We start from the raw sequence: 14,407 nt of genomic DNA on the forward strand, positions 1-14,407 counted from the left end.
ATTCAGGCTGTTACTGACGTATCCAACATCCATCGCTAGAGTGTTAAAAAATTTCGCATTACATTAATTTCCCGCTTCTTAATTTAGCAATGGATGTTAAATTCCGTTGCTAAACTGTTTAAAAAAAAAAATATTAAACTACAATTTTTTTTATTTTTTTTTTAACTACAATATTGAAAAATCAAAAAATCTAGCGACGGAACAAAATGTCCGTCGCTAATATGTTGTAAAAAAATCCCGCTCAAACATTGTTAAAAACCCCGCCCTAAATAGCGACAGATTTTAAAATCCGTCACTGGACTACATTGTTAAAAAATCTGAAGTCTAGCGACGGAACCAAATTTTCGTCACTACAACACTTTAAAGAAATGCCGCTTAAAATTCTAGCGACGGATTTGAAGGTCCGTCGCAACATAGCGAGAGATCTTTTAGTCCGTCGCTAAAATGTTAACGCAAACAAATTTTTTCTTCAATATGTAGCGACGGATTCATATATCCGTCGCTAATTCGTAGTAATTAAAGTAAAGAAATAAATTCGCAAAAATTCCGTCGCTAATTCGTAGTAATTAAAGTAAAGAAATAAATCCGCAAAAATTCCGTCACAAATTCGTCACAAATCTGTCTCTAATTTTTGCGCCAAAATTAGCTACGTATTTAACAACGGAAATATTCCGTCGCAATATCCGTCGTTAGTCCGTCTCTATTCGGTCGCTAAATATCCATGTAACAAAAAAAAATTATAATCTCTCACTATTCCGTCGCTAAATTAGCAACAGAACGCGTCCGTCACTAAATCCGTAGTTATTTCGGTGTTTTTTTGTAGTGTTACATGCAACCCAAAGTGGCCTGAGGTACAACATTTTTTAAAAGATCGAAGGTTGAAAGCAGAAGACCGACCTGACATCATCTGCCGTTTATTCAAGATGAAGTTGGATTCCTTGCTAGCTGATTGTCGAAAGAATAAAATTTTTGGCTCTGTGGCGGGAGGTAATCTTTTAGTTTAATTTTACATTAATGTCTTTACAATTAGCATAAATTACCATCCATTGATTTGGTTATTGCTATTATGTTGCAGTTATATATACAATTGAGTTCCAAAAGTGAGGTCTTCCGCATGCTCATATATTGCTTTTTTTTGGAGAAAAATAAAGCCGTTAGTTACTCTAGATAAGATAATTTCAGCATAGATACCAGATGAAAAGACAGATGCACAATATTACAAAGCGGTAGAGGAATTTATGATGCATGGGCCATGTGGAAAAGCAAGGACCAATTCTCCATGTATGGTAAATGCACGATGCTCAAAACATTTTCCTAAGAGATTTGTTGAGAGTTCTATATTTGATGACGATGGTTACCCGGTATATAGAAGGAGAGACAACGGCAATATAGTTACAAAGAACGGGATCGCGTTGGACAACAGGTATGTGGTACCACACAATAGACATTTATTGCTTAAGTATAAGGCTCATATAAATGTTGAGTGGTGCAACTAGTCACGCTCAATCAAGTATCTGTTCAAGTATGTTAACAAGGGTCATGATCGGGTAACAGCCGAATTCTACAAGACAACCAGTGATGAAGAAAATGGGAAAGCCATAGATGAGATTAATATGTACTATGACTGTAGGTACATATCCCCATGCGAAGCAGTCTGGCGTTTGTTTGGTTTTGATATACAGCTTAGGGCTCCTTCAGTGGAAAGGTTAAGCTTTCACCTTCCCAATCAACAGAGTGTGATATTTGCAGATGATGATCCTGTTGAGAACATTGTTAATAAACCAACAATAGCACAGAGCATGTTCTTAGAATGGTTTGAGGCGAATAAAACTTTCCCTGATGCAAGAGAGCTTACTTATGTTGAGATGCCCACAAGATTCGTTTGGAGAAAGATGTCCGAAAATGGCAGCCACGGAAAAAAGGATTCTCAATCGGACGGATCTTTTATGTTCTGCCAGCTACTAGCGAAATATTTTATTTGAGGTGTTTGTTGAATAAAATACGTGGGCCTACAAGTTATGAAGATATCAGGACTGTAAATGGTGTCCACTATGACTCCTTTCGAGACGCGTGTTATGCAAGAGGTTTAGTTGATGATGATAACGAATATGTTGATGCAATAGATGAAGCCAGTCATTGGGCGTCAGCAGATCAACTTAGGAGATTATTTGTTACATTGCTAATGAGCAGTTGCATGGGTAAACCAGAAATAGTTTGGTATGTTGTGTGGCCACATTTGTCAGATGATGCACAATTCCATGTCCGCAAACAATTGCACAATAGAGGTACTCATACATTCTAGAAATTATTTTTGTTATATTGCTAACACCATATAAAGTTAACTTAAATGTAGGGATGTTAATTATTATATGTTATATAACATTATGCAGATTTTGTGTTGACCGAATCTCACAAGATGAACTTTGCTTTAGTGGAGATTGAAAAACTATTATCTATTTATGGGAAGAGTTTGAAGGACTATCCTGAAATGCCCACGGCGAATTTTGCTGCCTTAAATGTTATATTGAACAGGTTTATACAAGAGGAATTAGCATATGACAGTGTGGAACAAGAGAAAGAGAACCAGGATTTGGTAAGGCAACTAACTGAAGAGCAAAAGGTCATATACAATGAGGTGTTAACCGATATTGATCGCCAAGCTGGAGGGTTATTCTTCGTTTACGGTTATGGAGGGACTGGAAAGACGTTTTTGTGGCGTGCATTGTTCTCCGCATTAAGGTCTAAGAGTGAAATAGTGTTAAATGTTGCATCCAGCGGTATAGCTTCGCTTTTGTTACCAGGTGGGAGAACTGCACATTCTCGGTTTGCCATACCGATATCTATTAATGAAGATTCCACTTGCAACATAAGTCACGGCAGTCAACTAGCAGAGCTTATTGTGCAAAGCAAGTTGATAATATGGGATGAAGCTCCAATGATGCACAAATTTTGCTTTGAGGCCCTAGATCGAACGATGAGGGATTTGTTGCGTTTAAAAAATCCAAGGAGTTATGATATGACATTTGGTGGTAAAACAGTTGTGTTCGGTGGGGATTTCAGGCAGATTTTACCAGTTATTCCGAAGGGTACAAGACAGGATATTGTCCGTGCAAGCATTAGCTCCTCATACCTATGGAAATTCTGCAAAGTATTTAGGCTAACTAAGAATCTACGCCTAAGAAGTGTACAATCACAAATCGAGTGTAGAGAGATCGAGGAGTTTGCAAAATGGATAGCTAATATAGGTGACAGAATTGTTGGTATTCAATGTGATGGTGGGTCAGATATTACAGTTCCTGAACATTTATTGCTGAAGTGCGAGGATGACCCTATTGCCACAATTGTTGATAGCACCTTCCCGAATTTTAGACAAGGGATTGGTGATTTGTCATATCTTAATGATAGTGCAATTTTGGCTCCAACATTGGATGTCATAGATAGCATTAACCAATACATGAATGACCATAATCCGGTTGAGGGTAAGACATACTTGAGTTGTGATTCAGTTTGTAAGTCAGATTCAAATGTTAACATGTTAGCAGATTTGCACACTCCCGAATTCTTGAATAGCCTTAGATGTTCTGGAGTACCAAATCATGCTTTGACATTGAAAGTTGGGTCACCTGTTATGCTCTTGAGAAATATTGATCACACACTCGGATTATGCAACGGTACAAGGTTGATTGTTACTAGGTTAGCTGATCACATGTTGGAAGGCAAGATCATGTGCGGTACAAATGTAGGAACAAGAGTATTAATTCCTAGAATGTCACTGACACCGTCAGGTCCAAGATTGCCTTTCAAATTTCAACGGAAGCAATTCCCGTTGATGCTATCCTATGCCATGACAATCAACAAAAGTCAAGGACAAACACTTTCTAGAGTGGGATTACTGTTGAAAAAACATGTCTTTAACCATGGACAATTGTACGTAGCTGTTTCAAGAGTTAGTAGCCCAAGAGGTTTGAAAATTTTAATTTGTAGTGAAAATGTATCATGTTTTAGTACGACTAAAAATGTTGTGTACAATGAAGTATTCAACAATGTATAATAACATCCACAATGTTTTATTCATAATTTCCTTTGGTTAGAAATTGAATTTTTCTTCTTATTATATTATACGGCTTTTTCTATGTACTATATACATAGCTGTGCATCGCTATGGGTTCAACAAACAGAATATTCAAGAATTTAATAATGTCCAATAAAATACTAGCCACAGATAAATAAACCATATACTATATTATTACTAACATTCAAGAATTCAATAATGTCCAATAAAATTTATAAATTCATTATTTCAAATTTATTAAGTGCTGAAAATGTATATCTTTTCATCTAATTATATTATATTATATACAGTATATATAGTCGTGCATCCCAGATGTGCAACTACTAGTTATTATTAAAAAGCCAATGATTCGCCGATTAGATGAAGACCACGGTGGTGCTCTGTATCTCACTCTAGAACTTTCCTGTCGATTTTGTTTTCCGACATATCTATAACTCCAAATCTGGAAATTGTGGAGATTTTACAGTTTTTTTAATAATTCGATAGTTTCAGAGCACACCGGTGTTCGACGGCTAACGTGCTGGGATTTTTTTTTTCGAACCGTGATCTTGCAGAGGCAGATGTCGACGGGTAATGTACAGGGAATAGTCTCCGTCAGATTACCAAATCCGGTTAAGCCTACGAAACAGATACGGTTGAGTCTCCGACCATTGATATACGATTTACACCACAAAACCTAGGTTTTTTTTTTTAAAAAAAAATTCTATTGATTTATAGATTTTATTTCAGTATGAAACCTATGCATGCTTGAATTAGATATCAGATTTTTTATTTTTATTTTTGATTTTTTTACAAATTTTCACCCAAAAATTAATTTTTTATTACTCCGTAATATTCTACTGCTCTAGGAATTTTAGTTTCACATGTTCAGCTTACTGTCAGATTATTTAAAACAGGTGTGTATACTTATGTAGTAAGACCTTAAATTTAGTATTTGCAAAACTCAGAGTGTATTCTGTCTTTCTGTTGATTTCCGAATTTTAGAAGCACATATATATTGTTAAAGATGTATTTAAACGATTTGGGAAGAATCAAAGTTCCAAATACTGTGTTAGTATTGTGCTTTAGTATTGAATACAGAACATGAAAACATGAATTTAAGAATCTGTTTAATTCTTTTTTTATTAAATGTATTATAAATTAGTCAATTTATTTTATTTAGCTCATGTCTTAGTATAATAGTTTTTATTGCAGATTTGTGAATTTCCTAATACTGTAATTAGTGCACTGTGCATTTGTAAAGTTTAATAATCAATCAATTTGTTCCTTGCAGGATTTAAAACATACCTTAGGATGAAATTCAACAGTGTATTTGTCAAGGTATGTACTGTATTAGTATGCAAAAGGGAAAATAATAAAGATAGACACCAGGTACTTGATACTTTTCACAGTATCTGTAGTTCTATATCTGTGTTTTTCATTGACCATTTGGTATTTACTAAATAGACTTTCCAAAAATTATGTTATTTTTTACCTAAACTTTACTAACTAATAAACACTTGCAAATGATGATGTTACAGTCTGATGCACTATTTTTTTCCCTCTAAACAGAAGTAAAATGAAATATGAAATATCTAGTGTCTTGCTTCATACGTAATATGTACTATTGTTCCTATAAATGTATTTTGAAAGTAGTTATAGATTTACAACCCCATCAGTTATAATGTGTCCTCAAGTTGAACTACCTGCAAATGAATGATTGAATCATACAAAAAGATTGGTCACCACTGCAATCATCTACTTGGAAGTGTAGGTGACTGAACACTCTGAAAAAGAAAACTGATTGCAGCAGGTTTTCAAACCCTTGTGTACATGATAAGGTTTTCAAACCTTTGTTTTAAAAACAGTGAACAACAATCTATATCAAAAGTAAAAACAGACTAATATATAAACAAAAAAAATGATTCTTGTGCCACCAGACACAATTGTTTTATAAGATCAGCACTTTCGAGATTTCTGTGCCACCGGGCAAAATTGTTTCAAAAATCCATCAACAGACCAAACCAAAAAACGCTTACTACCGTAAACTGACCCTTCCTTAAACTTATTAAGGAACTTAGGAGCATAATCTTTTGGGATGTGGGCATAGACTAATGTTCTCTGTATATACATGTAATTTAAATCAGTACTGATGATTCTGTATGAGATGGTGCTTACAGTATGGTAATTTTTTTTTTTCCTAAATTTACCTTAGAATTATGAAAGACAATCTCCTTCCTCTTGATAGCTTCCTTTGTGTTCTGGTACATTGTATGAACGAACCACTTGGACCTTAATAGCACTCCAGATATTGAAGGGAGAGATCTCACTTCCAAGTAGGTTGTTTGAGAGATATGTATTCTGTGATTTGTTGGAAGCAATTTGTACTTCGTCTAGCTGGTTGAATGCAGGGTTCTACAATGAATTCACATATTTATACAAATTTGGAAGCACTGATCTGTTGAGACTTTAAGTGGTAATACAAAGCAAGGAAACCAAGGAAACAAGCAAATATGTAAAACAGGGATTTGGATTGTTCATCTACTTCATAATGCATGTAGGATCATTAACATAGGTTAGGACATCGCAAGACTAGAATTGTGTAATGCTAAGTCCATTCACCTCCCGGTATACTAGGATTCCTCTAAGCTTAGAACACTTTTAGGTGACTAAGTACCTAATAGTCATTTGTTCGAACATCTTGCCTACACTTCATTCTAGTTGCATCGTCCCGGATATTGAATTAGGAAATGCCATGGAAGTGTGCCCCAAGTGATCTAACTTAGATCTCTTGCTTAGATCATCTCAAGGAGTTGATCGGACTCTCCCAAAAGCTTACAAGACATTCAATCGCCTTTTATCCTTATTTTTTTATTTTTTATTTGTTATTTGTTATTTTTCTGTTGTTTTATTATTATATTTCTAATATAATATGAAAGTGAGACTATTTGTAAAATGAAAGAGCATTGCATGTAAAAATTTATTTAAAATTTTTAAATTTTATTATGTGGTAGTGAGATTTATTTTTAAAAGCAAAAAAAAATATTGCATGGATAATAATTGCTTTATTTGTAACGGGTCTCCGGGTCAGGTCATCACCGGAAAAAAGAAACTGCGCGCTACTACATCAGTTAGATTTCGCCCCACTTGTGAGATTTAGCAAGCACGTATCTCTCTCCATCGCCCCTGTTCTATCAGCTCTCTGTTAATCTTCTTTCCGACCTTTAATCGCCAAGCTACCATGATCTCCACAGTAATTACGGTTTCTCCATCATCATCTTCTTTTCACTTGTTATATATCCTGATTGAGTTGGTAAAGCTAACAGTTTTTTTTTTCTTTATTATTGAAATGGTTGGTGTTTGAATGTGGAACATCAGGAGATAAGCGGATCCGGGTCATTTCAAAGCCCTAGATCCCCACAGGCATCACAAATGGCGCCTTATCTTTCAATATCAGTGACCGACCCAGCTAAAATGGGCAATGGGGTCCAAGCTTATATCTCCTACAAAGTCACCACCAAGGTCATCATTTCCTTTGATCCTTTACATGTTTTTTTTTTTTTTTTTTTTTTTTTTTTTTTTTTTTTTCCGGTAATTTGTATTATGCTTTGATATTTTTCTACCTGCATGTGTAATTGTGTCATTCTTTTCAATCACTCAATAATAAGGATCGGATTGGTAAAAATTGGAGTGCCCGAATTGTGGTAATGAAACCTTTTTTGGTTCTAGATTTTTGGATTGTTAGGTTGCTCTTACATTTTCTACATGTCATTTTGAGCTTAAAATGATTTTTTAAAAATGATGTATAATTAGAAATGTTAAGTTTTAAACCACAAATTCACAGTTGTCGTGCAAGTTAAACTACTTTGAAATTACTTGTTCTAAATTTAATGATGACTTTTGTAACTCACTTCAAAATGGTCTATAACCCAACTGGTTGTCTAGTTTCCTTCCCTCTTTTTAGTGTTGGAATTACCTGTGCTAATGGTCTACAAAATTGATTTTTGATATAACAGTACACAAATACTTTATTTAATTATAGTAGTCCTGTTAGTGCAATAGGTATGTTAAAAGCTTTAGTACAAATCCACAATTATCTTGCGAGTTAAACTATGTTGAAATTACTTCTGCTAAATTTCATGATGACTTTTGTAACTCCCTTGAAAATGGTCTATAAACCGACTGGTTCCCTTCCCTCTTTTAGTGTGGAATTACTTGTGCTAATGGTCTACAAAATTGATTTTTGATGTAACAGTACCAGGGTTATCAAGGCGTCGCCTAGGCGTCCGGTCGGTCAAGACCGAACGCCTAATGTGCTCGCCTCGCCTAAGTGTAGAATACAACCCAAAACTCCACAAAACATACATGGGCAGAACTTACACAATAAGGCGAGTTGACCGGTGTAATTTTCAGCCGGAGAAGTCGCCAGAATCTGCCTCACTCGCCGGCGAGTGGTGTCGGAGCAGCGGCACAGCGGCGGCGCGTGGTGGTTCTGATGGCGGCGCGGTTCAAGCTCCGGCGTCGTCCTCCTGTTCCGAGCAAAACCCACTCCCTCACTCTAGCATGTTATCAATATATACTAGACTTCTCACCACCCTAGGAAAAACTATTCATCTTCTCAAGACAACTTGAAGTAAATAGGGTTGTAAAAAGGCTGCCCAAGACAAGATATTTTCAATATACAATAAATACTAGACTTTTCACTATTCTAGGAAAAACTATTCATCTACTTGAAGTAAATATGCCAGCAAAAAGACTGCCCAAGACAAGATATTTTCAATATATATATACTTTTTATTTATTTAATACTCATCGCCTAGGCGTCGACTAGGCAGTTGGTGGCATCTCGCCTAGAAAGTCCGCCTTGATAACCTTGAACAGTACACAAATGCTTTATTTAATTATAGTAGACCTGTTAGTGCAATAGGTATGTTAAAAGTGTTGAATTTGGAATATGGAATGGCCTGGCGGGTGGAGAATAACACCACCCGCCAGTTAGGCGGAAGCAATGTGAAGAATCAAGGACTAGGAAAAGTGTATAAAATTGAAATTATATTGGTATTCTCTCTGTTTCTAATAAAGAAACATAGTATATATATGTATATATATATATATATATATATATATATATATATATATATATATATATATATATATATATATATATATATATATATATATATATCCCCTATACTTATATTTGGGAGTTGCCATTTGCCCCTCAAAAATGGCACCCCTTGCTTACCATTGATTTCAAATCTAATGGATGAAATTTTTTGATCTAATTTTTGATTTATTTTTTTTATTTTAATTGCCCTCAATTTTTAAAGAAATAACAACTTTACCATTACTTTTTTGTCTTCTTCCTCTTTGCCTTGATGTGATCTTTGTCTTCTTTTTTCTCCATCATTCCAACACTCCATTCTTTTTTTTTTCTTCTTTTTTTTACATTTTTTTTAGAAAACTACTACATTATTCTAGTTAACATCTCCATTCTCTCCCTCAAAACCAAATCTAATGGCCTCCAGCAGTCCTGCATGTTCCTAATTCAATTCTTGTATATCATGTTGGTATCTGAATAACTTATTTATGTATTCTTATTTATTTTGTCATATAACAATTATTAAAAATTATATATATATATATATATATATATATATATATATATATATATATATATATATATATTATTTAAAAATTAGAACATACTTGTTTTAAAAATACAAAATAAAAAATTAGAACATAATAATTGATTGTTGGGCATGACGTTTCGCGCAAAGCGCGAGCCCTCGACTAGTACAAACACATAATTGTAAGTAACTACCCATAACTGACACCTATTCATAAACAGACACAACCCTATAGATAAACCTAACTCTTTATTTTTCAACACTCCCCCTCAAGCTGAAACATCTAGAAGTTCTAAGCTTGGATTAAAACATACACTCTACATTACAAATGAAGATTAAAAGCAACTAGAGAATAACAGTGCTAGATGGCTTCGGAGGGACAATGCTATACACAATCCTTGGGAAAGAAGGCACTAGGGGCGATTAACACGAACACCCTCACGGCAACATAAGCACTCTAGGATTTGCCAATCAACAATCTTCATCACGAACAACAGAGCAAACCAATCTGAGCAGCAAATGGGAGGTTGCTTAGAGATAGGGAAATTAAAAGATTAGTTTAAGTACATCATTAGAAATTAGAAAGGTTCCTTATTAAATTTTCGTAGCACCCAAAAAGTATTGTTAATCATCAATTCATCATATTATTAATATATGGATATATGGATATGCCACATAGCTTCCCTTGTCATTGATTCTCAAGATGTTTCTTTTCAATCTTGACTACATTATTTACTTCATATTGAAAAAAAGAAAAGAGAGAAAAAAAAAACTCAAAAACTTATTTGTCACTTCATTTTTAACATAAAGCATTTTTGTGTTCTTTTGTTTATTTTCCTGTTGTATATGCATGCATACAAAAGTAGCATGTACAAAATGTGACTCATAAGTAGAAATTTGTGTTGTCAGACTAATTTACCTGACTTCCAAGGGCAAGAAAAGATTGTTATTCGACGCTATAGTGATTTTGTTTGGTTGCACGATCACCTTTTTGAGAAGTATAAGGGAATATTTATTCCTCCTCTTCCAGAGAAGAGCACTGTAGGTAATAATCCCCAAAACCTTCCTTTCCACTAGCCTCAAGGTGCTCTCATTGAATATTAAGGTGTGCTTAACGTTGTACTGTTTGCAGAGAAGTTTAGATTTAGTGCAGAATTCATTGAAATGCGATGTCGAGCTCTGGATGTTTTCATTAACTGCATAGCTTCACATCATGAACTTCAAAAAAGTGAGGATTTAAGAATATTTTTGGAGGCAGATGAACAGGTAAAATATTTAATTTTTGGTAGCTTGAATAGGAAAACATTTTGGTTCTATTCTTCAATTATGAAATTTTATCCAGGGCATTTGGCCATGTTGTGTCTTTATTGTTGTTTTCATTGTGTATCATACATTGAAGTTGAAGTATATTTTCTTTGAACTTAATACTAAAGGTGTATTCAACCTTAGCTATCCTTTCAGAAGGGTTATTTCTAGGACTCAAACTCATTACCTAATAATAGATGAATGATAACTTGGTCAGTAGACCAAAGACCAAATTCAACCTTCTAGGAATTAAAAAAAGTGAAAAGCTGATAGTTTCTAGGTAGAAGTATATTTTCTTGAGATCATAGCAAACACTTTGCAGCTTAATATCTTAGTGCTTTAAGCCTTTTAGGGTCCTCAAGGAAAATAGATAATCACTTTGAATTTTATAATAAAATGGGTTTTCTTGCTCTGAAAATTTTCATTGTCAATAAATATCAATAATGCTGCCTATGGATCTGATACTGTTTCATTACTAGGTCTGTTTTATGGTGTTTTTAATGATAATTTTCCTTGGGAATTTATCTGCGATCTGATTTTACCTCATTTGCAGACAATGGAAAGAGCCAGGGCCCAAGAGACTAGTATTTTCAAGAAAAAGCCATCTGATCTGATGCAAATTTTCAAGGTAATAGATTAGTTTGTAAAAGTAGATTTTACTATTTCTCAGTAAAAAATTGTTATAAGAAAGGATGCAGTCAACCTAATAAAACATGTTGGATGTCTAGAAATATTGTCTTACTCAAACTTTGCTTGATCTTCTCCATCACTTAACTTGGTTTGAGGCAATTTGACTTTGCTCCTCCTATTACACCAGGGCTCAGGATCACATGAACAATGTGATGCCACTAGCTAAAATTAACCTTAACATCTTGGTGGATGCATGCAATAGAATATTAGTTAGATTTTCTTGGTAGTTTAATATACTATGTTGTTGTTGTTATCATTATTCTATGCATGCCAAGTTTTGTTGTGCTCTTAATTGTTGTAAGCATTTAGCTGGTCCGCAAAGCCTCGAGTTCTTTGGAGCATTCTGATTGTCGTGATATTTAACTAATGAGACTATTAATTGGTTGGCAGGATGTACAATCGAAGGTGAGTGATGTTGTTCTTGGAAAGGAAAAGCCAGTTGAAGAATCAAATCCTGAATATGAGAAGTTGAAGCACTATATATTTGAGCTTGAAGATCATCTAGCTGAAGCTCAAAAGCATTCATATCGTCTTGTTAAGAGACATAGAGGTACTAAATACTGGTGTTAGAGATGCCGCTTATTATGCATACAACATACTCATTCGGTGATCTTATATTATCAATGAGAGAACAATTTACATTGTCTTCGTAAAAGGTAGAATAGCTTCCTCTTGGTTGCAGTTGGAAACTTGGAAGCAAAATAGAAAGTAAAACAACTTTGACAGAACATTTCTTCCCTTTCCATTTGGGTGGGGGTGTCCCTAAGGCTTATATAGCCCCTATGTTCTGCTTAGGATTAACTACCTAGGTGGCATCTCAGACTCTCCTTCTCAGGGTTGTAAAAATCCCGCCTAGGCACCGAGTAATCAGCGCCTAGGTGCTAGGCGCCCCTAGACCGTGGCGATTTTCCCGCTAGGCTCCTGCCTAGGAAACCGGCCGTCTAGGCGCCCGCCTAGCGCCTAACTCGGCCGATTACGCCGAGTTAACTCGTCAATTCCTGTCAAGTTAGCTGAGTTAACCCAGCCGATTCGACCTTGCTAATTTTTTTCATTTATATGACATATATATATATATATATATATATATATATATATATATATATATATATATATATATATATATATGCATGTATGTATGTATGTAATATTACATATATGCACCTACACATGTGCACTGTTTTTCTTTTTTTTTTTTAGTTAGACGCCTAGGCGACCGCCTAGGCCGCTTAGGCCCCGCCTAGGCCGTTTAGGCGCTAGGCGCTACTCTACCGTCCGATTAGCGTCTAACGCCTATTTCAACCATGCTCCTTCTAAATGCATTAGTCTTAATTGTATAATGATGAAAATTTATGTTGCTTGTTCTCTTTATATGAAACATATTTTACCACAGAGTTAGGACAGTCTTTGTCAGATTTTGGAAAGGCAGTCAAACTCCTGGGAACTTCTGAAGGAAATTCCCTTGGGAAGGCATTTTCTGATCTTGGTGCAAAATGTGAGCTGCAATCAATTAAGCTGCAGAAAGAGGTACACTCTGGATTGGAAGACTATTTGTTAAGTTGTATCTTTTTCCTTGAATCTTTTTACTTAAATTGAAAATGCACCCAGGCACATAACCTTCTAATGAATTTTGAAGAGCCATTGAAGGATTATGTTCGAGCAGTGCAGTCGATTAAGGTGAGTTGGGAACTTCTCTAGAGAAGGTTTCCTTGAACAACTAACTTATAATTGGCAATATTTCATTCATTGTGCTTGACAATAAGTATATGGTTTAATAAAATAAGAGTGATGGTAATGACATTTATATTATCTCAAATGTTGACAAATAATGATTTATTTTCTTATAGTGAGTTTTATTTTATTTTTTTACAGGCCACAATGGCAGAAAGAGCAAATGCTTTCAAACATCAGTGTGAAATGGCTGAAACAATCAAGTTCAAGGAGATAGATATGTATGATTTGGTCAACTGAAATTTATTTTCATCGCGATTTGAATTGACAGCTAATTCTTACTTGGGTATTGTTGTTTTGTAATTGAGCACTTCTGTTGTGTTCCAGAAACAAACTCAGGCTAATGCGGTCTGATAAGTTAGCTGAGGCTGAGCGTGAATATGAAGTGGTACTTGCCTACAAATTTTTTGTTTTGATCTGTACCCACCCGATGCTTTGCCTGACATCATATCATATCATATGATTTGTATGAAACAGTTGAAGGTTGAGGGGGAAGAAGCAGGTGAAAGATTCAAGACAATAGCCCGTTTGATGAATGAAGAGATTGTCCAGTTCCAAGAGCAAAAAACACTGGATATTGGTGTTGCTTTACACGAATTTGCAAAGGGACAAGCGCACCTAGCAAACAGTGTTGCAGAAGCCTGGCGAGGCCTTCTTCCCAAACTCGAGGCTTGCTCTTAATAAAATTTTCTAATTCAGACTCAACGTTCGTTCTTTCATTTCTCTGTTGTACTAATTCCAATTCTGACGTTAATTTTAACAGAGCAAAAAGAATAAACACAGTCTCACAATTTATAGTATTTATTAGCAACCACAACCACAACAGTGTGAGATTTGGTGCCGAGTATGTTAATTATTGCTGACCTGTGATTATTGATATTATAAGCAATTAACTGAAAAGATTAACAAGCGCCTGAAACCAAAAAATAGTGGAACTCAAATCTGCATCATAAATTCTCTCACACTGCAAATCCTAATTTGCATCATGAGAATACATACTGCC

At 35.0% G+C, this 14,407-nt stretch overlaps 2 protein-coding genes across 3 annotated transcripts; both read left to right on the top strand.

Moving 5' to 3' along the window:
* Window positions 1-1,283: 1,283 nt before the first annotated feature.
* On the top strand, window positions 1,284-4,646 carry LOC109157292. The gene is made up of 5 exons (XM_019305191.1): window positions 1,284-1,430; window positions 1,497-1,894; window positions 2,017-2,285; window positions 2,391-3,731; window positions 4,627-4,646. Exons 1-5 carry the CDS (start codon window positions 1,284-1,286, stop codon window positions 4,644-4,646), a joined length of 2,175 nt encoding a protein of 724 aa, XP_019160736.1.
* On the top strand, window positions 4,440-14,198 carry LOC109157242 (sorting nexin 1-like). 2 transcript variants are annotated; one of them, XM_019305142.1, is made up of 13 exons: window positions 4,440-4,706; window positions 5,346-5,392; window positions 7,143-7,313; window positions 7,430-7,573; window positions 10,591-10,726; window positions 10,814-10,947; window positions 11,540-11,614; window positions 12,067-12,226; window positions 13,067-13,200; window positions 13,282-13,350; window positions 13,546-13,625; window positions 13,732-13,792; window positions 13,882-14,198. In XM_019305142.1, exons 3-13 carry the CDS (start codon window positions 7,293-7,295, stop codon window positions 14,083-14,085), a joined length of 1,218 nt encoding a protein of 405 aa, XP_019160687.1. In that variant the 5' UTR covers window positions 4,440-4,706; window positions 5,346-5,392; window positions 7,143-7,292; the 3' UTR covers window positions 14,086-14,198. The 2 variants fall into 2 exon arrangements, with proteins under 2 accessions (XP_019160687.1, XP_019160688.1); XM_019305143.1 differs by having other exon boundaries at window positions 7,143-7,304.
* Window positions 14,199-14,407: the final 209 nt, after the last annotated feature.

Source organism: Ipomoea nil, unplaced genomic scaffold, assembly GCF_001879475.1.
Source record: "Ipomoea nil cultivar Tokyo-kokei standard unplaced genomic scaffold, Asagao_1.1 scaffold2779, whole genome shotgun sequence".
Lineage (NCBI taxonomy): Eukaryota > Viridiplantae > Streptophyta > Magnoliopsida > Solanales > Convolvulaceae > Ipomoea > Ipomoea nil.

Bases quoted from the DNA above. Each gene is read 5' to 3' on its own strand.
- LOC109157242 (XM_019305142.1), top strand. From the start codon at position 7,293: ATGATCTCCACAGTAATTACG. The intron at 13,201-13,281 runs GTACACTCTGGA...AAATGCACCCAG, and splicing joins CAATTAAGCTGCAGAAAGAG to GCACATAACCTTCTAATGAA. The intron at 13,351-13,545 runs GTGAGTTGGGAA...ATTTTTTTACAG, and splicing joins GAGCAGTGCAGTCGATTAAG to GCCACAATGGCAGAAAGAGC.
- LOC109157292 (XM_019305191.1), top strand. From the start codon at position 1,284: ATGGTAAATGCACGATGCTCAAAACATTTTCCTAAGAGATTTGTTGAG. The intron at 1,431-1,496 runs GTACCACACAAT...TGGTGCAACTAG, and splicing joins CGTTGGACAACAGGTATGTG to TCACGCTCAATCAAGTATCT. The intron at 1,895-2,016 runs GTCCGAAAATGG...TGGGCCTACAAG, and splicing joins AGATTCGTTTGGAGAAAGAT to TTATGAAGATATCAGGACTG.